The sequence below is a fragment of the Heloderma suspectum genome, chromosome 11 (genome assembly GCF_057233095.1).
Source record: "Heloderma suspectum isolate Gila_16-S chromosome 11, 16-S_ref, whole genome shotgun sequence".
Classification (NCBI taxonomy): Eukaryota; Metazoa; Chordata; class Lepidosauria; order Squamata; family Helodermatidae; genus Heloderma; species Heloderma suspectum.
Genome location: NC_139468.1, coordinates 22,498,231 through 22,520,694, shown reverse-complemented (window position 1 = coordinate 22,520,694; position 22,464 = coordinate 22,498,231). Strand labels below are relative to the sequence as shown.

At 41.4% G+C, this 22,464-nt stretch overlaps 2 protein-coding genes across 2 annotated transcripts in view; one reads left to right on the top strand and one right to left on the bottom strand.

Annotated features, from left to right (window-relative positions):
* The window catches only part of FAM227B (family with sequence similarity 227 member B), a 156,797-nt gene that overhangs the window by 15,983 nt on the left and 118,350 nt on the right, over positions 1-22,464 (top strand). The window contains exons 7-10 of the mRNA XM_084816376.1: positions 754-852; positions 2,181-2,282; positions 3,078-3,204; positions 7,834-7,980. Coding sequence (XP_084672502.1) covers positions 754-852; positions 2,181-2,282; positions 3,078-3,204; positions 7,834-7,980 — 475 coding nt within the window. The remainder of the gene's footprint in view (positions 1-753; positions 853-2,180; positions 2,283-3,077; positions 3,205-7,833; positions 7,981-22,464) is intronic.
* FGF7 (fibroblast growth factor 7) overlaps positions 10,960-22,464 on the bottom strand; it is a 52,513-nt gene continuing 41,008 nt past the window's right edge. Inside the window, exons 3-4 of the mRNA XM_084817149.1 lie at positions 13,764-13,867; positions 10,960-12,830 (exon numbers count right to left, since the gene is read on the bottom strand). Coding sequence (XP_084673275.1) covers positions 12,636-12,830; positions 13,764-13,867 — 299 coding nt within the window. The 3' untranslated portion in view covers positions 10,960-12,635. The remainder of the gene's footprint in view (positions 12,831-13,763; positions 13,868-22,464) is intronic.

Below are 22,464 nucleotides of genomic sequence, written 5' to 3'. Positions count from 1 at the left end.
CATGACATCGTGGCCATCCAGCAGACACCCTGGAGCTTATCAGGGAAAAACTGGATTTCCTGAGACTGCTTCAAGTCCGATTCTTTTCCTTAAGTCGGGTTCTCCATGGTATAGCTGTTGTGTGCCCCAACCCCCGCATTTAGATCAGGTATGCTAGCCCTGCCCAGGGGTGTGCCTTTCACTGTGACCCCGGTCAAGGGGTATTTCCTGTCTCCCATCCCTGTGTTTCCCAGCACAAACCAAATAGTCTCTACTCAGAAGTAATGCCCATTGTGTTCATTGAGGCTTGGGGCTCGTTTGGAGGCTTGTCTTACAAATACACACATTGGGGGGGTTTCTTTTGCCCCTCTGTGATCAAGCACAACAACAGGCTACAGAGGGGGCTTGCTGGGAAGTTTATCTTACAAATGTGCACAAGGGGAAGTAACTACTTCACACTTTCCTTATGGAGCCTCGGTGGGGGGAGGGCAGGAAGCCTCTCTTATTAGTCGAGCAGCCCCTTCACTCAGATGATGTCCACCCTCCCCCCCTGGAAGTAAGTTATGTGAAGCCACTTAGAATGGTGTCATGTACCCTCTCGTGGAGCCCTGCCTGGACCAAAAGCAGCTCCTACAAAAATGCAGGTGAGCCACTCCTCCCTTTTCCTTCCGTTGTCGTGGAAACAGGGCCCTGGACTCACTTAGAAATAAGTATGTTTGCGACTCAGGATGTTGTTCATCACTTTGTTGTGATTATGTCTCTCTTTTTGGACAGGGAGTGAATCTAAAAGTTTTGAAGAAATTGTTTATCTCTGAAGCATCTCTTGCAATGTTACAGGATTGCTTTTGGTGGTTGTTTCTTCATAAATTCAAGGTATGAAGATGTAAAGCTTTATTCTCACACTTTTCCCATTTAAAAACAAATGTAATTTGGATTAGTAAAATTTCTTGTTGAAAATGAATTAATCTGTGCTTACTTTGATTGATTTTTGTGCTACAAAACTGTTGCTCTCAGAGTACTTTGTACTGAAGGTGTGGGATATAAAATAAATAACCAAACAAAGAGAATAAAGCCGGGGGGGGGAGTACCCCTGTTTGTATGTAGGAAAGGGTAGTGCATTTATGGGATTACTAACCCAAATTACGGAGCTTAAATCTGGCACCCAAAGGTGCCTGCGAAGGCTATAACCTTTGTGTCATACTTAGGTGTTTTCGTTTATGATGCTTGAAGCAGTTCTTGCTTTAGATTGCAATCGTATACACGTTTACTCAAATGTAAGTCATGTTGCATTCAATGGAGCTTACTCATTTAAGTAGGACACATTTGGCAATTCAAGAATCCATCACAAAATGACTGTCATGGGAGGTGTGGCTTTTCACAAAGGACAGGTAACCTGCCCAAAAGTTTAAGTACAAGGCAGAGGTAGGGTCTGAGCCCCAAGACACAAAACAATGCCTTTGAACCCACAGTTTTCAGTGCCAACAGAAACCTATTTCACAGAAGGCAAATGCTTTTTCTCACCCCTCTTTTCTGCCAGCAAACACATTCCCCCCATTTCTTTTTGTCTTTCACCCTGGATCACCACCCACACACTTTGTCTCACCCTGGCTCATCACCAGTAGACATACTCTCACTCTCTCATGCACACACGACCCCAGCCATCTCAACGGCCACCAAGAAAGGTGTCCAGGAGTACCCAGGTTACCATGGGCATCACATTGCCCACCCTTGTATACATACTTACCAGGGAGTAAGGCTCCATTGAACTCAATGGGGCTTACTTCTGAGTAGACAGGTATTGGATCACAGTGTTAGTCAATTTGGTAATGCAAACAAAAAACCTACATTGGCTAGAATACTCATTCACATTACAAACCCCTCTCCTCTGCTTTTTGTGCCCTATTAACTATGATCAGATATTAATATAAATTATAAATAGCACAAGAAAGGCTACAAGAGGCATTTGAACATCAGCTGATTAGCACACCAAGGAATGACAGCAAATATTCCAATTTCACCTTCATAAGTTCTGCTATGCCCAGAAACCTTTCTAGCCCACAAAGCACAAATATGACCACCTTGAAGCTCCTGTTGATCCATACATTATTACTGCTACCTGGACTGCTTCTATGTTTAAATGCTTTGTCAAGTGGGGATATGGAATATCCATGCTGATAATACCTTTTCCTGATTATTTCAAGCCTGATCAAGATGAACAAGACCACTTTTTTGACAGAATATCAGACAGCTTTGTGGCGCTTCTATTAAGTACTCCCAATTACATAAAAGATCCTTTCTTTCAGGTAATGGCACCAGTACATAGTTTGCAATTGTGAATATTGCTCCTGTCCAATCCCTCCTTGCCCTGTTCTCTGAGGAAGGAACAAAATGATGTATTTCCTTGACATCCTTCTCTATATCCGTACATTACCATGTCCCCTCTTAATCTGTTTTTGGAAATTAACACACCCAGTACTTCAGCCTTTCCTCCTGTGTTTTGTCTTAAAGGTGTGTACTGCCTAAGGCCTCAACTTCACTTTATGAAGAGAGATGTAGGTGCTGCCAACTTGCATCTTACATTTTTTTTACTCAGTCGCTCTGTAATGAGAGTTCTCTGGACGATGAACAATCACTACAGCATCTGCTCCACCTCACTGGCTGCTGCTTGAGTGGACAAAGAAACATATGATGATCTCACATCACATCCCTCACCTCATCCTGTTTGGACCTTAAGTTGTCTGGTGAATTACAGTAGCCATACTGTGTTGACCACATGCATGTCTCCTTAGTTAATAAAGCTTCTGTGTTCTTCCATAATTCAGATTGGCTGATAACATGTTCCACAAAGAGTGCAATAATAGCTTCCCTATTTACTAATTTGCCTAACAAGTTCAATATGTACATTGCTTCACAAGGTGTTAAACTGTCGTGCTTGTTTGCTGCACGCTTTGGCAGAACTTGTACTTTTTGCCACAAATGGTGATTCAGCTATCTTTAAATGCCTGAGTTTGTTCGTAACTATACTTCGCTTGCTTATTTGCATGTAGCCACTGCCAACTTTTTATGTTTTAAATTTAGCGTAATTTGTATTTTGGCAGATGTATCCTGACTGCTTGTCACAAGCCATATTTGTCACTTTTTGTGAAGCTTTTCCTGAATCCAATAGACATTTTGATGATGAGTTTAAAGATGAAATAATGGATTTAATTTTCCAGTGGATAAGAGGTACTGTAATGTTGGTTCTTCTTTGTATGTAATAGGACTTTTTAGAAAAAGCATTTCTACACCCAGTCAGCATTTTCTGTCCCTGCCCATCAATGCAGCAGAATAATAAAGAATACTAACACAGCAACACTCTTGTAGCCAAAACAATAATGAGTCTTGTGGCACCTTACAAACTAACAGATTTAAGGTGGAATCCCATGCATGTTTAGATAGAAAAAAGTCCTAGAACTCCCAGCATTCCCCAGCCAGGTATGCTTTTTTTCTGTCTAAACATGTATAGGATTGCACCCTTACTTTGGTATAAGCTTTTGCAGACTAAAGCCCACTAGTCAATGAAAATGTATGCAATAGAAAATAAGTTCTTTAAACCAGACATGATGCTAAATGTGTCACTGTGAAACACATGCATTTTTATTTTTAACAGCAGGCATGGGGGGGGGGCAATTTTCATTGAGACTGCAGTGTATGCTGAAGGGAAGTTTAACCCTTCCTACCCCACCCACAGTCCTGTTGAAAATCCCCCATGCTGCTATTAGCACTGGTGAGGGGGAAGCCGATGGAAGCTTTTGGGTAACGGGCTAATAGCAGTGTGGGGGAATTTTCACTGGGATCGCAGCTGGGGAAGTCTGGGCAGAGGAAGGTTAACTTCCCTTCCTCGCACACTGCAGTCCTGATAAAAAGTGGAGCCCTCCATGCCCGTTTTTAATTTTTTTTAAAGAAACAACATCTCTGACATGCTTCACAGTAGTATGTTTAGCATTACATCTAGTTTGGCCCTAAGACTTTTTGAGTTTATTTTAATGCAACCCCCCCAACCCTATCTACAATGCAATCCTAAGCACATCTACTAGGTGGTAACTACCATTGACCTCAATGGGACTTCTGAGTATACATGTTTAGGATTCCACTGTTAAAGTGACTTGGTCTCAGAGCTAAAACTCTCACATCAGACGTATAGCAGACATCAAGGATTTGTCTTAGGAATTAGCATGGGTAATTTCAACTGTGTTTATGTTTATAATGTTATGGTAAATGTGTTCTTATATTTGATAACTGAAGCTAGACCCTCTTATGCCACTGACTGGTATGATAACATCAATACTGATATAATGCTGGTCATTAAAAACAATCATGAATGCAGAGTAAAGTAAAAACTCCTTAAAATTTGAACTACAAAATGTGTTTTATAGCCCCGATTTAGAGAAATGCATAGTCCAGGAAATGTCCAGGAACACTTTTAAGTTCCACTAGCAGAGTTAATCAGGTGCTCCATAGTCCCCTATTGAAATCAGTGGAACTTAAAATTGTTTAATTTGGGATGCATCTCTTCTTCTAATATATATTTCTCACTGTACTTTGTAGCCGTTAGTTCTTGTATCCAGTTTTCTTCAAACTGGATATTTTCTAGTTCATCTTCTCTCACCTTCCTTTTTTTGAAAGCTGAACAGGGAAAGCTTGCTATTTTAATCTCTGTCTGTAAAATTGCTTTTCCATACCCATTGTGCTTCTATTCTTTCCCAAGGGCAGCTTCTATTCTTTGCTGATTGTCTGTGATCTCCCACTGCAGGAAATAGGCATAGCAGAAAGTATTTTGGATCCAGGCAGCCCTTTCCAATTCTGTTTTCCCTATAAATTTTGTAATTGTGTATCTACAATGTGAAAAGACAAAGCACAAAATGGAATAACTGGTTTTACAACTGCATGTAACTACAATACTTTCCCTTTGGAATTCCAGCTTGTTTGGTTTCTGAAAGCCTGTCCGCAGTTCTTGGTTTCATTTATTACTGAAGTGAGAAGTTCTTTAAAAAAAAAACTAGGCCAGTGTGAAGTGTTTTTCAATCCTGGATTGGTGCCCTTTAAATTAATTAACCTTCTAGGTGTGGTAGTGTTCAGCTTGTGGGGCCCAGCTCAAGGTTTTATGGGGCCCTGGACAAAATACTCTAGGTGGCGTCCCATCAGAGTCCACCCCCACCCCCTTTGCGGGCAATCTCTTCTCCCAGCTTGCTAACTGGCAAGTGGCATATGTTGAGGTGGAGTCAGTGTAATTGAAGGTGGTGATGCCAGCAAGTTCAGATGTGTGGGATTGGAGTGCCACTCAGCACCACTGCTGTAGATGGACTGGCAGTCTTTTTGTTGTTGTTGTTCAGTCGTTCAGTCGTGTCCGACTCTTCATGACCCCATGGACCATAGCACGCCAGGCCTTCCTGTCCTGCGCTCTCTCCTGGAGTGTGCTCAAGTTCATATTCATTGCATCGGTGATGCTATCTAGCCATCTCATCCTCTGTCGTCCCCTTCTCCTTTTGCCTTCAGTCTTTCCCACCATCAGCATCTTTTCCAGAGAATTTTCTCTTCGCGTTAGGTGGCCAAAATATTTGAGCTTCAGCTTCAGTATCTGTCCTTCCAATGAGCACTCAGGGTTGATTTCCTTTAGGATGGACTGATTTGACCTCCTTGCAGTCCAGGGGACTCGTAAGAGTCTTCTCCAGCACCACAGTTCGAAAGCATTAATTCTTCGGCGCTCAGCCTTCCTTATAGTCCAGCTCTCACAGCCATACATTACTACTGGGAAAACCATAGCTTTGATTAGACGGACCTTTGTCGGCAAGGTGATGTCTCTGCTTCTTACTATGCTGTCTAGGTTTGCCATAGCTTTCCTCCCAAGGAGCAAGCATCTTTTAATTTCATGGCTACAGTCACCGTCTGCGGTGATCTTGGAGCCCAAGAAAGTAAAATCTGTCACTGCTTCCATTTCTTCCCCTTCTATATGCCAGGAAGTGATGGGGCCAGATGCCATGATCTTCGTTTTTTTAATGTTGAGTTTCAAACCAGCTTTTGCACTCTCCTCTTTCACCCTCAACAAGAGGCTCTTGAGATCCTCTTCGCTTTCTGCCATTAGGGTGGTATCGTCTGCATATCGGAGGTTGTTGCTTATTCTCCCGGCAATCTTAATTCCGACCTGTGATTCATCCAACCCGGCGTTTCTCATGATGTACTCTGCATATAAGTTAAATAAGCAGGGTGACAATATGCAGCCTTGTTGTACTCCTTTCCCAGTTTTGAACCACTCGGTTATTCCATGTCTGGTTCTTACTGTTGCTTCTTGACCCTCGTACAGGTTTCTCAGGAGACAGGTAAGGTGGTCTGGTACTCCCATCACTTTAAGAATTTGCCAGAGTTTGTTGTGATCCACACAATCAAAGGCTTTAGCGTACTCAATGAAGCAGAAATAGACGTTTTTCTGTCTTTTAGGCTGCCCCATTGGCAGCTGCCACAGGCAGACAGGCAATACTCCTGGTGGCAGCCACACCGGTGGCTTGGTGGCAGTACTGAACAGAGGTCCACACTTGAACTTGCTAGCATCACCATCTTAATTATACTTGCCCCCATGATCGTGAGAAGGCCCTCCCCACAATCTCTGCTGGCCATCATCACGGGCAGGCAGGCATGCAGCGGGTTGAGGTCGCTGCTGTCCAACAACATCAGTGGCAGTGACGATGGGCCCTGCCAGGGTACCTGAGTATATCACATACTGGCACCAAGCCTGGAGCCTCCCACAACAAAGCTGCGGCCTGACTGAGCTACTTTCATCGCTTTTTCCCCGGGGATAATATTTTCTTATAAGGAGAGGCCATTTTAGGGAGGCTACCTCAAACATTTCAGTGTGCATTTTTAATTCTAGTGAGCAGCCATGGTGAATCAATTAAATTCTTACATGATTATAACTTTAGCAAGACACCCCCTTCAGTTCATGTCCTAGCACAGATGATAACCACTAAAAACAACTAATTATATAAGAATATAAGGAGAGTCATGCTGGATCAGACGACTTGCCTAACAAGTCCAACATTCTGTTCACACAGCAGCCAACACGGATGCTTATGAGAAGCCCTCAGGCAGGACATGAGTGCAATAGCACCCTCTTGCTTGTGTTCATAGCAACTAGCACACAGAGGCATACTGCTCCTGATATTGGAGGTACAATGTAGTCATAACACGTAGCCACTGATAGCTTTATCCTCCATGAATTTGTCTAATCAGCTCTTAAAGCCGTCCCATCACTACTTCTTTTGGTAGCAAATTCAATAGTTTAACAACGCACTGTATGAAGAAGTACTTCCTCTTATCTGTGCTGAATCTTCCACCGTTCAGCTTCATGGGATGATCTCGGGCTCTAGTATTACAAATTTACGAGCGAGGGAGAAAAGGTGTCCCTATCCACTTTCTCCATACCTCTTTCTTGTCTCCACTTATTTGCCTTTTCTCTAAGCTAAACTGCCCCAAATGTTATCACCTTTCCTCCTAGGGGAGTTGCTCCAGCCCCTTGACCATTTTGGTTGACATTTTCTGCACATATCTGAATAACCCATAATACAGAGCTTTTGCAATGAAAAGTGGTAAAATTTTCCATAAAACCCCTCCCCATTCATTAGAAATATCTATCAAATATCAGTGTTCAGCTTCCAAAGAGAAAGAATTTTAGACAGACAATGAAGAGTACTCCCAGTATACTAAAAGTACTCTGTTGAAGAGAGAGAGACACACACACACACACACATGAACACATTTTAAAATGAACTGAAAAAAGCTCTTATCAGTTGTTTTCAAATCAAATTAATTTGTGCTTTGCAGGTTTCAGGCCTGGAAAATTTGCTTGGAAGAAATGGAATTTATGGTGGTTGGAAATGCCCGCTAAATGCAACATGCAAAAAGATTCCTTTCTTAAGTCATCATCACATATGAAATCCCAACTTAAAACATGGTCAAGATCAAAGTCTTGTAAGTACCAGGCAAATGGACATAACAAATCATTGAACGGTTGCTTGAGTGCAGTGTACAGTTGTTATGTTGGCAACAGTAATAGTGATTAAATGATTATAAAAGACCATCAAATAGGTGAAAATGATACATATTAGAAATAAATGTAAAACTTGTACTTTATCAGTATTTGAGATTAGAGAAATCTGTATGAAATGCCTCAATTTCATAGCCATGGTGCCTGAGGAGCAATATCAGCAAGGAATGACACTTGTAATGTATGTAAAACTAGGCTGCTACAATGTGTTCACCATGGAGTAGGTCTTGAAGACTTCTGGGAACTTCATGTGGTGTACAACGCATACTTCTTAGCAAGGTGAGTCAACAAGTAGACCAGTATCTGCACTGGTACCCCATTATTTTTCTTGCATAATTCAACATGTTGGATTTTACTTTAAGAACATAAAAATTCAAATTGTCCCTTGGAGACGTCACTGCCCTATTCCTTATCTCTCAGATGTGCTGAGAACTTCCTCTTAATTATCCCACTGATGCACTAAGGATAGACAAGAAGAATATGCAGAAATATGTTCCTTTCCTCCAAAGACTTCTCTGAGCCCTTTTCTAAGGTGCTGTAAATTGAGTCTGGGATTTTGTACTGACAAGCAGTAAATGTCTTGTGTAGAGTATGGAAACATGATGTTCAAGGATTCATTGGGGATTCATGTCTGTAATGTATTACACACATTTAAGATTCCTTTAATGAGCCACTGTATGAACAATTACAAGCAGGAATCTCCACAGCTTAGTGAAAGCATGCTACTATGACAAGTAGTACTGGAGGAATATGCATAGCTATCTAAATCCTGAAAGATGCAAAAGAAAGAAAGAAAGAAAGAAAGAAAGAAAGAAAGAAAGAAAAGGCTATTGAGATGCAATGAGTGCCTTACAATAGCTGTCTGTTTCTAACAGAGTTGAGAATGTCTTTCCTCAAGTGGTAACCACCTACAATTCCTGGGAAAGTACAGTAAAATGCCAAACAATTTTTCAGGGCCTGGCATAAAAATATTCTCTCCCAGGCATAAATTAGAAATTGTTGCAGTTTCATGGTTGCAGTGAATGCATCCCAGTTTGAAAGACCTTCACAAAATAAAATATTTGTTTTTCTCTCTCTTTGCGAAAAGCTAATGAATTCTCCTTGTATTTGCCTCATTTCTTCAGAAAGTGGGATTAAAATAATTATTTACAGTTTTTAATGCTATTTTATCACTCCAAGTTCACCCTACTGTCTTGATTTAGGTTGGTCTTGAGGAGGGTGAGGGTATCACTAAAATTCTTCATATGTAACATTTTGAGCAGAAAGTTTGTAAATAGGGTATTGACAGCAGGGAGTTAATATCTACCTCCCAAACAAAACTGGAGAGAATCTCCCATTTTAGGACAGGAATGTAAGTGGTTATAGAAAGTTCCATCTCTACCCCATTCTCTCAAATCTTGGGGGCAAACAAGTTGAGATGCTAATTGCATGATTGTATTTAATGTGTCTATTCTTCCCTTCTAAATAACAGACCTTGGGGAGATCAGGACCATGGTACATGGGGAGGGGAATTAACCCTTTTCCCCTGCTGTGGTCCCAGTGAAAATCAGCCCATCCCAAAGCTGCTATTTGCCCTAGGAGAGAAACTTCCATTGGTGCCAATGGACATTTCTTTCCCTGGGCAAACAGCAGCTGCAGGGGAGGGGGTAATTTTTGTTAGGACACAGCTGGGGAGAAGGGTTAACCTCCCCTCCCCAGATATCATGGTCCTGTCTCCCCCCACTCTCCCAACTGTTATTCAGAAGGAAATGGCTAGACATGTTAATTGCAATTAATAACATATCTAGTTCAGCTGTCTGACTCTGAGAGCTTCTGTACATTAAGCAAAGAACCCGCATCCTTACCGGGGCTTTTTGCTTTCAGTTTCTTTGTGGGATTACGATGGACTCCTTTACATGGCAGACATGTGGTTTGAATCAAGGGATGGAGGGAGCATCTTCATCCCTCCCTGGCATATATGCAAAAGGGTGGGAAAGGGGAGTTTTGTTTTCATTGCTCAACTTGTGCTGGATTTTTTCCTCATAGTCCCCAGGAAATCTACGATCCCTATTCCCCCCACCCCATGCCCCAGTTGAGCGAGCCGGAAGCTCTGTCCTAGCCACTGCATAACTCTCAGATCTAGGGTGGGGTGGGGGGCAAAAATAGCCAACCAGGCAGGCAGGCGATGGCGTTTGCTACGAGAAAGCAAAGCTGCTTCCTTGTTCACTCTCACTAGTTCTGTACGGACTTACTCAGCATGGTTCGGGCTTGTTCTGGGGGAGTGGGGAGCTGCTGGACCTACTACGCACTCCACATTCCTGCAGTTGAGAAACATGCTTGAGTGTTTACATGGGAAACACATAGTTTGAATCAAGGAAAGTCCTTCCTCAGAAAGTTCATTTTGCATTATGGTGCTATACCGGCATTACACACTGCCAATATGGTGCCATTAACTTTTATTACAGCTTATCTCCAATCTTTTTGAAAGCAGGATAATGGGGGGAAAGTGCAGGAGACATCCTGGAGGTTGACCCAGGACCCGCAAACTTTTGCAAGTGACCAATCATGAGCGTGCAGTACATCGCTCGTGTAGAGAAGCCCTGAACTTCAGGAGATTTGGCAACCCTAGTTTTGACTCCTGTGGATTTTTTTCACCCATCTTAATTGATATTTTGTTATTTATTTTGGATCATAAATACAGACAAGCTCTTTTCTCATTGGCTTCTAATGACAAACAGTACATAGTGTCATGCCTACCAAACCAAATGTAGAAGAAGTATACAAAATGCAAATAGAACATTTATCAATGAGGTTTAAGAGCCTTTGGACTGTATTGCTCTCTAATTTGCATATTATTTTGTATTTAGATTAGTTGTGCTTTTCAGTTAAATTATTTGGTCTTTTCCTTTGTATTTTCTGGAAGAAGTAAGTCTCCATGTTATAATACAAGAGACTTAAATGGAATCCAAGAGTGGTCAGATCATATTACAAGAAAAAGCTGCAACTGTTATGGTTGTACCTCTCTGTGGATAAAACCCTATGCCCTGATCCATCCGTGTGCTTGCGCAGCTGCCAGGTCATGCTCTCAGCTGGAAAGGCAGCAGACATACCAATTACCTGCTTGGCTGGGGAAATGGGGGATAGTTATCAGGTAGAACCTTTCCAAACAGCTAATTAACCAGTTCTAATAGGGTTCCATATGTGCAGCCCTGGCAGCTAGGTCAGGTTGAAGAACCCCCATTTGCATGTGCCGTTCCTCAGACAGCTAGGGCTATGAGTGCAGAAGCTTGCTTCCACACATACAGCTGTATTGGGGCAAGAGCACGTTGGTGTGATTTCATTGATATCGGCTAGACATTCTGGGCCAGTTCCTCGGTTCACGTTCCTGCCCGATATTTATGACAAACTACTTAACAATGTCTGCTATGACTCTGGGAATACTATCAGACTTAACTGGAAGGAGAATATGGCAGTAGATTTTTTGCATTTTGGGATTGTTCCGTCTGATCCATTGTAAGAATTGCTGCAGGCTGTCGTTTTTGTCCGCCATCCAGTGCACATTGGCAAGAGTGTTGTGTACTAGACTTTGTGTCTGGTCATAGAAGGAAAAAAAGGGCTGCTGAGCCAGACTGTTTTGTTATTCCTTTAGAATTAAAAGCATATGAAACAGATGCAGCTTAATAAGTTTTTTTTATAAATAACATCAACTTAAATAACTTAAAACAATAAAGTTCAACTATAACTTAAAATAAAGTTTAATGCTGTAACAACAGAAAAAGCATGAATAACGGTGAAAAAAAATTAGAAGCCATATGCCCTAACAGGAATTATATAAAAAGATAGGTTATGTTACATAAAAACCCATATGATGATGTCTGAATTTTTACTTCGTCGTTATATAAAAGGATATTTTGAGGAAAGTGAGATGAAGTACATTTCCCTTATTAATATTATTTTATATACAGTATTTTGTAACAACTTTCAGAGCAGCATTAGGCATTCTTACTAATACATATGAATACATTGCAGTGGTGCAACCTTCATCTTCCATACTAGCTTTATTGTCTCAATACCACAGTAATCCAATTTCAAATTGTTTTAATACTTATACATTTTTCCCGGGAAGTATTTAATACTGCTCAGCCTCCACGATTAGTACTGACTTAATTATCTGAAGACTCATTCCAGCAGCCATCAAGTCCAACATATTTTACATAACATTTTATCTGCTTTATTATTATTATAGCAGCCATGTTTAATTAAGCAGATAGGTTTATTTTAAATAAAATATCATCAGATAATCAAGTCATGACTGAACGCATAGGGGTAAATTTAACTTAAGGATCTGCAAAGCTACTCTTATACTAACATAAGGATTGTACAACTCTTTACAATTTTTTACAACTTTTAGTTACTAAATCTGATGTAGTGTATATCTTCAATTTTTTTATAGGCAGTCTCTTAAAAATAAACATAAATGCGCAAGTCCAGCTTGTTCAGTTTTTCAGTAGTATTCCAGCTTCTCTTCCTTGTACTTTCAAACAGTCCCCTTTTCAAATGAAAATGTTTTGCTGGAACTGGTTCTTCATAGATAACATGATTAGGATACTGCAAATGGAAGGAAATGGGAAGATACGTCTTCTTTACTCGTTTTTTGGCCTCTCTTAGGGGCACCATTCTGTTTCAATGCAATATACATCTCCTTCCCTTTGTGGGTCCAGTTTGCTGAAGCATATGTATTATAATGGTTTTCTTGAATTAGTTCTATGAAGTTGCAGTCCTCATTGCACACTTTCTGTATATATATATAAAAAAAAAACACACACACACACACACAGGAAGAATGACAACAGGTAGTAAGATGTACACTGAAATACCTGGGTGAGATTTATAGCTTATAACAATGACTGTCTGACATTGAAATTCACAGCTTAAACTACTGTTTTTAAAAATTATATTTCTATTATCTTTGCAGATCTGTTGCCTCTTTTAAAAGTGAATAATTCATTAATGTAAAATTGAACATGATTTTTGGGTGAAATCCTGGCTCAGATCAAAATTCCCATTCAGTTCTGTGTATTCAAGTGGTAAACATAAACTGTAATTTGCCCCACTAGAAACAGGTTGCTGCAGGCAATTCTGCATATTCTGCAATTCTTACACCTTTCATACAGGTGTAAGAAAGCCTGTTTTGTTGTCGGGTAAGGTGGTGAAGAAGACACATGCAACAATGGCAGAGTGCTAGGAGAACCCCATGCCTTACCACATAGGGATTCCCATGCACTCCAAGCTTGTCCATTGTTAATCTTTATCAGGGAGCAAGCCAGGATGTGGGTAGCAAAGCTGGATCAGGGGGAAAGCCAAGAATGAATAGGCAGACAGATCAGGCAAGAGCGGGGAAAGAGCAAACAAAGGAATCTAGGCATAGCCAAGGAGTTGGTGACCAGCCAGCCAACAGCTTCTTTCTGCTTCCTTTTATATGGCCTCTGGGAGGGTGGAGCCAAAGCAGAGAAGCTCAACTGACCTCAGGTGAGGTTTCATTCCAAAGTAGGACAGAGTTGAAAAGCTATTCCCAGATGTCCACAAAAGCAGCAGTGTGCAGTGATCCTCATGTGCTCCCACAGATTGGGACCATTATATAAAATGTAGCTGGATAAAAACATTGTTTCAAGGCAATTCTATATTTTCTCCATTAAATGCAAGCTGCTACTAATAATTATGCCAGTACCTTTCCATAAAGTTTCCCAGATTTGTTCATGGCTAGAAAGTATTCACTTGCCACTCCTTTGATTGCCACTATTCCAACTGCCACTGTTCTTATTTCGAGAATACCTGCAGGGTATAACAGAGAGATCTGTAGTCTATGCATTTGCTTCTGAGGCTATTTACCCTAATAACTGTACCTTAAAAAAAAAAAGGATGATCAAGTGGTAAGCAGAGTTTTAAAAATATCAAATTCTTTTAACCTAAGTATATATGTGGTCAACATTCTTAACTATTTTTTGCATTTTAAAAGCAAAGAGTTGTTCTGTGATGCAAACCCCATTAATGTGTGGCTTGCAGATAAGAACTTCTCTTTCGATTGTGCTCCGTGTGTACATAAATTGCACTAATATCCATTATATATGTTGATGCAAACTTTTCACACTTCTCCTTAATACTAGTATTATAATAACCATTCAAAACCACATGTGTTTGGAAGTTAATGTATTCCTTAAGCAGAACTTAGCTAAGTATACAGCTTAAATCAAGATGCACAGAATTGTTTTTCCAAAGGTTACATTGAAATTATTTTAAAGAAATTTACCAGTGCCATCTCCATGCAAGATCACAAACCTTAGAACTTGTAAATGATGGAAAACAGACCATGGAGACTACAAGATGATAAAGTATCTGTCTGACCCTTATGGCTGTTGAAAACTGATAGGCACTGAATATATCTGTGCCATGTAAAGAGAAACAAGTTGAGTGTACTATTGGAACTTTTTCAGTCAGATGCATTTAACCTGTATAATTGGGAAGCTCTTCTTGCTTTCATTTTTATTCTCTGACTTGATACAGAATACTTCTCAATCTAATAAGGATTCTACATTTGGAAATGAATATCTGCACACAGCACAGATCACTTTCTGGATTGAATCTGTGTGCACAAAAGAATTATGGTGGGGTGGAGGACTGGCATCTAGCATCCAGAGGTGAACATAAAGTAGCTTTTTCTGGATTGGGACCATAGGTGCTTCCAGACTGGTGTCTTCTTATGCTACCCAATTGTTGCTCTTCTGCTGTAGCTACATGTGGAATTGGAAATGAATTTCCACACTAGATGGGGTTTGTGTGTGTGTGTGTGTGTGTGTGCGCATTCGTATGCACCATCCACTGTGCAGGTGGAAAACAGGCAGTTTACCTGAACTCACCTTTTTTTTTTACATCTTCCTCTCCAAGCTGCTGTAGGAACACCCATATTTGAACCCATGTTTAAGCATTGCAGTTGGACAAATTGTATAGTTCCATTTCACCTGATCACTCAGGTTCATAGCTTTGGGCAGACCAGAATCTAGATCAACAACTGCAATCCTCAGGGCCTAATCTGCCCCCCTGTAGGAGACCACTTGCCCTGACCCAAAGCTGAGAGGGGTTGATGGCTATGCCAATGGGATTTGTTGGCAGTCCACTTTGTGAGAAAGGTATGTGTACATGTCCTCCAATTGTCTATCTCCTTCTCAAAACTGCCTTCCAGTAAAGCTACTTCCTCACAAGATTCATATTTCATTATGCCTTTCTCAGATACCAGACATGGCCAGGCATTCTAACCTCTCTTTCTTTCATAAGAACATAAGAAGAGCCATGTTGGATCAGGCCAAGGGTCTATCTAGTTCAGCATTCTGTTCACACAATAGTCAACCAGCTGCCCATAGGAAACCAGGACATGAGTACAACAGCACCCTCCTACCCATGTTCCCCAGCAACTGGTGTACATAGGCATACTGCCTCCGATACTGGAGGTAGCATATCACCATCAGGATTAGTAGCCATTGATAGCCTTGTCCTCCATGAAATTTGTCAAATCCCCTTTTAAAGCCATCCAATTTGGTGGCCATCACTACATCTTGTGGAAGTGAATTCCATAGTTTAATTATACGCTGTGTGAAGAAGTTCTTCCTTTTATCCATCCTGAATCTCTCACCAATCAGGCTCATGAGATGACCCCAGCTTCTAGTATTATGAGAGAGGGAGAAAAATGTCTCCCTATCCACTTTCTCCACACTATGCATAATTTTGTACACCTCTATCATGTCTCCCCTTACCTTTTTTTTCTCCTTTCATAGTTTGAGTTAGGTTTTTTATAGCTTTGATGTGTTGATTTTTTTAAAGTCTATTTTCAGTTACATTAGAGAAAAAAGAAATCACAGAGTACCTGAAAATTCATTATTCAGTTCTTTATGATTCTTGATATTTCTGAGAAATAGCCTGGAAATGTCCAAATATTCACCGAAAATGAGGGTGAAAAATGGTCCTCATTTTGTTGAAGGGTTTTGGTAGGGATGTACGAAATCCCTACCTGGCTCCGTGCTGGTCAATCCGCGGTGGGGGGGAGGCATTCTGTCCCTCCCCCTGGAATCCTCCCCAGCCAGCTCTGCGGAGCCGCCAGCCAGGACCATCCGCGGCCGGAGTTCCGGCAGCTGCCGGGCTGCTGCGGCTGCAAATGGCGGCCGTCGTAGTGGCCGCCATTTGTGTCCTTGCAGTAAGCCGTGATAGGCTACGTAAGTATTTACATAGCCTATCACAGCAAAAGGCTATGTAAAAAAGCTACGCCATTTGCGTGGCTGCCTTTTGCCGTGATAGGCTATGTAAATTCTTACATAGCCTATCACGGCTTACTGAAAGGACGCAAATGGCTTAGCGGCCACCATTTGCACCCCTGCTCTTTGCCGTGATAGGCTATGTATTTATTTACGTAATTTACATCTGCTGCTGCCGGAGCCACAGGATCCGCCGCTAGGTACGTTCCAGCCTGGGGGGAATTCCGCGGTGTGGGGGAGGCCATTCCACCACGGATTCCGAGGGGCCGGATTCTAAAGAATCTAAAGAATCCAGCCTCACTGGAGTCCATGGCGGAATTCTCTGACATCCCTAGGTTTTGGTAACTCTTTGAGATATGCCAGTACCTATTAAAAATGATTAAGGCATGTTTTGGGTATTTACCAATCTGTGTAGTAAATGTAGCCTTTTCTACTAATGAATGGAAATGAGGATGAACCAAGGGCACTTGGTCACACTTTAGGATTATCTGACATTTACCATGGTCATTTTAAAATGATTGGCATTTATGATAAATATCACTGACCTTCCGATATTTCCATAATACAGAGTTTTAGTCCAGGTTCCAAAGATCTGGATTAATTCCATGTGCTGAAGAAGATGTCTTTGGGTCTTTCTCGATCACAGCGCATGTATGCTATTTGATAAAACAATATGGCATTCCTGTGGGTGGTCTTCTTAAAAAAAAATAAACCCACTTGAATATATGCAGTTTCTTAACAGAGCGGTGCTAATGGTTTGGATGGGTTGCACTGATGTCAATGGGAGGGAAATGAACTGCACCAGCTCCAGGGCCAGCATAATCCTCCCTCCCATTCTGGTAGGGGTGTACAAAACACCTGGTTCCGCTGGGGCCATCTGCAGTAGGGAGGGAGGCGCTCCGTCCGTCCCCCCCAGAATCCTCCCTGGCCAGCTCCGCTCCGTGGCAACTCCGCGGAGCCGCTGGCCGGGGCCGGCCACAGCCGGAATTCCGGCCACTGCTGGGCTGCTGCGGCCGCAAATGGTGGCCGCTATGCCAGCCGCCATTTGCGTGGCTGCCAGCCGTGATAGGCTACATAGCGGCCGCTACGCCATTTGCGTGGCTGCCTTTTTCATGATAGGCTATGTAAATACTTACGTAGCCTATCACGGCAAAGAGCAGGGGCGCAAATGGCGTAGCGGCCGCCATTTGCACCCCTGCTCTTTCCCGTGATAGGCTACGTAAGTATTTACGTAGCCTATCACGCTAAAGCAGCCACGCAAATGGTGGCTGCTACGATGGCTGCCATTTGCAGCCACAGCAGCCCAGCAGCGGCCAGGAGACCAGCCAGAGGAGCCGCCGCTGGAGCTGCCACTGCTGCCAGGTAAGCTCCGTCCCAGGGGGATTCCGCGGAGTGGCAGAGGGGAGGCCGTTCCGCCACGGATTCCAGGGGCATTGGAGTCCATGGCGGAATTCTCTGACATCCTTACATTCTGGGTTGTGTCAGGGGCACAGAATGCCTCCTGGTCCATCTTCTTTTTGCCTCTACCAACATTGGAGCAGTAAGGGCTGCTGAGGTTTCTACAGGGGGCATTTGAGGTTGGATCTCCCCCTCCCCTCTCTGTCCTTGGAGGGGGCAATCCAAGAAATTGTATGGCCCCTGACTGAGATGGCTTCCCAGGGACCTTAGGATTGCAGCCTAAGTGCACTTTAAAATCTTGGCCATAGATTACCATCAAGTTACCATTCAGACAAATGCTGAAAAACATTTAAAATGCTGTTTTAGATGCTGAGTGCTGGGTTAAGGCTTTGTAAAACATGCATAAATGGTCACCTTGATCACTTATTCATTTTCAAGATGGTTTTAATTTTTGACTAAGGTTAAAAATGTGCCTTCACATATGGCCTTGATTTCAGTATCTTGAGAAAAATCTAAACATAGCAAAGTGTATTATGTACAAGTATCTTTAGCGATCATAAATTGCCTCTCTGAGAAATTATTACAGCCATAATATGATACTATTGTTCGTTGAATTTAAAAAGCCTTTTCTGAATGCACTTTCCATTTGTACTAGAATCTCTTTAAACTATTTATGTGTGGAGAATCTTATTGCAGGCATAATAGTCATTGCGGAATTCTTTACAATATCAGAGCTAAATATAGTGTATTTGGCATGGATAGCACTATAACTGAACTATTGTTTCAGTGTATGCATTCATCATTAATTTTCAAATGTTCATAGCAATATCAATCACTACGTATGTGAGTGTATAATAATACGTTCTGGAATTAGGTGTAAGCAGTGAGGTGGACATGTTTGCTGATTATACCAGAGGGGGTTTAAAACAAAAAGGGATTGTGAGGAGCTCTAAAAGGATCTCTCCAAACAAGGAGAATGGGTATCTAAATGGCGAATGAGGTTCAATGTAAGCAAGTGTAAAGTGATGCATATTGGGGCAAAAAATCCCAACTTCACATATATGCTGATGGGATCTGAGCTGGTGGGGACTGACCCAAGAAATAGAACTTGGGGTTGTAGTGGACAGCTCAATGAAAAATGTTGACGCAGTGTGCAGCTTCTTGAAAAAGGCAAATTCCATGTTGAGCATAATTAGAAAAGGAATTAAAAATTAAACTGCCAATATCATGCTGCCCTTATACAAATCTATGGTGCAGTTGGAATACTATGTACAGTTCTTGTCAGCACACCTCAAAAATGTTATTGCAGAGTTGGCAAAGATGCAGAAAAGGGCATCCAAAATTATCATGGGGCTGGAGCAACTTCCCTATGAGGAAAGGTTACAACATTTGGGACTATTTAGTTTGAAAAAGGTGAGTAATGGGAGACATGATGGAGGTGTGGATACTAGAACCTGGGGTCATCCCTTGGAGCTGAATGGTGAGAGATTTAAAACAAATAAAAGGAAGTACTTCTTACTTTGCTGTGAAACTGTGGAATTCACTACCACAAGTTATAGTGCTGGCCACCAGCTTGGATGGCTTTGAAAGGTGATTAGACACATTCATGGAGGATATAGGGGAAAGTATGCTTTTGTATACCAGTTGTTGGGAAACTCATGCGCTACTTCTGGGCTTCCCAGTGGTAGCTGGTTGGCAACTGGGTGAACAGAATGCTGGACTGGATAGGCGTTTGGTCTGTTTAAGCATAGCACTTCTTAGGTTCTTTAGATAGACAGACAGACAGACAGAATATCCATGTACACATGCGCGTGCACGCTACCCTGAGTGGTAGGAGGTCAGGAATGATCACTTACAAAATCTGTTTCCTCTAATGAGAAAATACTGAAGACATATGGTGTTTTTATAATCTTTGTTTATTTACAAATAAACAAGTGGAGCATATTGGAAGCAAGATGACTCATTATGCAGCCCCACAATCACTAATCCTGCATTAGATTCCCAAAGAGTGACAGCATGTGCTTCCCTACAGCATCACAAAGCTAAACTATGATCCCTTTGTCTCTCTGCCCTTTTCAAATTGCAACTGGTTCTGTTCCTCTCCATATGCATCCAGCACTGATCAGTCCCCCCAGCCTGCAAGTAGTTATTCCATTAATGATTAGGGAGCTCATTCTAGGCAATGAGCTCCCTAGAGAGGTTCGCCTGGCACCTATGTTATACTCCTTCCGGCGCCAGGTGAAGACCTTTTTATTCTCCCAGTATTTTAGCATTTTTGCTTCCTAGTCTTTTAGCTTTGGTGTTTTAAATCTGTATTTTAAATCCGTATTTTAAATCTCTGCATTGCTGCTAGGTTTTATTTTGTGGTTTTAAGCTTTCATATTGATATTGTTTTATTCTGTGCTTTGTGGTTTTATGTTTTGTGAACCACCCAGAGAGCTTCGGCTATTGGGCAGTATAGAAATGAAATAAATAATAAAATAATTAAGAAAACAACTTCAGCCATTAGCTCTGATCCCTTACCATTCCTGACCAATTAACAAGCAATCAGCTTAGCAAAAGATGGCAACTCACAACTTCCTAGCATGGTCATATGTCTTACTTTAAAAAGGACAGGCCTCTATTTGAAAGTGTCTTCCATTTGAAGGATGTTCAAGTCTGGTTTAAAGATAATGAAACATAAAAAGGGAGAGCAGGGGCCTTGAAGTTGTCCATCAATGGTTAGCACCTGAACAGCCAATTGAGCAGGCACATAGGTCACCTGGTCAGTCTTCTGCACTATGGAAAGATGAATTGCCTTTCTGTTTAAATGATAGTAATTTTTTCTAAATGATAGTAATTTTTTTCTAAACTATACATATATTAGCAAGTGCATATTTATGGAAATCTGTGCCCTCTTTTGTTCTCTTTTTTAATGGATATTTCCCCTTTTTTGGCGATGCATAAGTGGGCTCCTTACATTACATATCAGGATAGTAGCATTCTTGTTGCAATATAATAGCTATTTCCCAATATTTTCTCTGTGGCCCCATTCACACATAAAGACAGCAAATTGTGGGTTAATTAATTAACCCGTGATTTGCTGGGGTTGTGTGCTGCCACCTTTTTGAATATGGAGCCTCCAGTCAGGTTGATCGGAGGTTGCTCCATGATGTCCTAACCCAGGCACTATGGGTTAATCGTGTGTTAAACAACCCAAAGTTAACCTAACAACTAATTGCAGGTTAACTTTGGGTTTTTTAACCCATGATTAACCCATAGTATTCAGGTCTGCGCATCATGGAGCAACCTCCGATCAGGCTGAGCAGGGGTTACATATTCAGAATGGTGGCGTCACACAACCACGGCAAATCGTGGGTTAATTAACTCAAGATTTGCCACTGTTAAATGTGAACTAGGTCTCTGTCTCAAGCTCTTAAAAGCCTCAAATTCTGTCATACACTAGCATTCCTAAAAACATTCACACTTCCAGAAGGAAACTTGACCTCCTTCTCCTCATAACAATGTAATGACTGACCACTCCACCATGACATTGCTAAATAAGTACAAAGAATGGTCTGAACTGAAGGTAAATTATATGGCTCAGCTACTGAAGCTGGGGAAGTCTGGTTCAGAGCAGTTCTCTTAACTCCTTGGAGAAAGAGTGGATTAGAAGTATAACAGGGAAAGCAAGCAATGGGAGGGGGTAGTGCGCAATTCGCTGCTCCTCCCGCTGCATCATCGGGAGGAGCAAGGAATTCACTCCACCTCATGGGAGGACTGCCCCTGTTATATGTGTATTTTTTAATGTATTTCCTCACAAAATGAGCATGCCTAAACATATATCTCACAGTACACATTTCAAAATATATTTTATCCTAAAAATATACATTTTATGCCTGATTTGTTATGTTTTTGAGCCAAGAACTGTGCTGCAAAATTTAGAGATGTGCAAAATCTGAAGGATAGCCCCATTCTAATTTGCACATTAGTCTGGGAGTTGTAGCTTATGTCTGTTCATATCAGAATTCACAAAGACCAAATTCTTCAAGTATCCCTGCCTCAAACTCCAACAGAATGGCCCTTTAAAGTGTCTAATGCGCAGATTTTGGAAACATTTTTCTAGTTCAAGCCTTTGATCTCTTTCGAATACTTTAAAGAAAGGTATAATACTGACTTAATATTGTTCTGGATTGCCATGTTTAAAATGTAGTAATGTAGCAATCAATACTCTTATTATAAAACCCACCATCCCTTTAAGTATACAAATTTGTGGTGTGTCTTTGAACCATCAAGAGGGAAACTGAGAAGGGAACCTTACAAACCAAAACATTTGCTACATTGCTAGATAAATAAAACTGAACTGACAAATAAAACTGAAAAAACACAAATACAATTCTCATGAAGAAAATCCCAAACAATGCAATAAGGTTGCCTGGGCAAATATAGCTCAAAATTGCCTGCAGCACAGAAATATTCTGCTTTACATAAGTATTACATCATTTACAGCCTTATCCAGGACTCTGAATTATCACTTCCCAATCACTTCAGTAGTGTCCTTTTCAGAAAGATGGCAAGCTGCTTGTTGGCTTCAACCCGTTCATCCACTTTAGGAAAGGCAACTTAGACCTCACACAACAGACAAAAAGTACAAGAAGACGAAGCCTAATCTCTGAAATAATTAATATTTCAGAGTGACTGGAAATATACCAGATTCACAAACAAATATCTTGCTTTATAAATGGGGTGAGA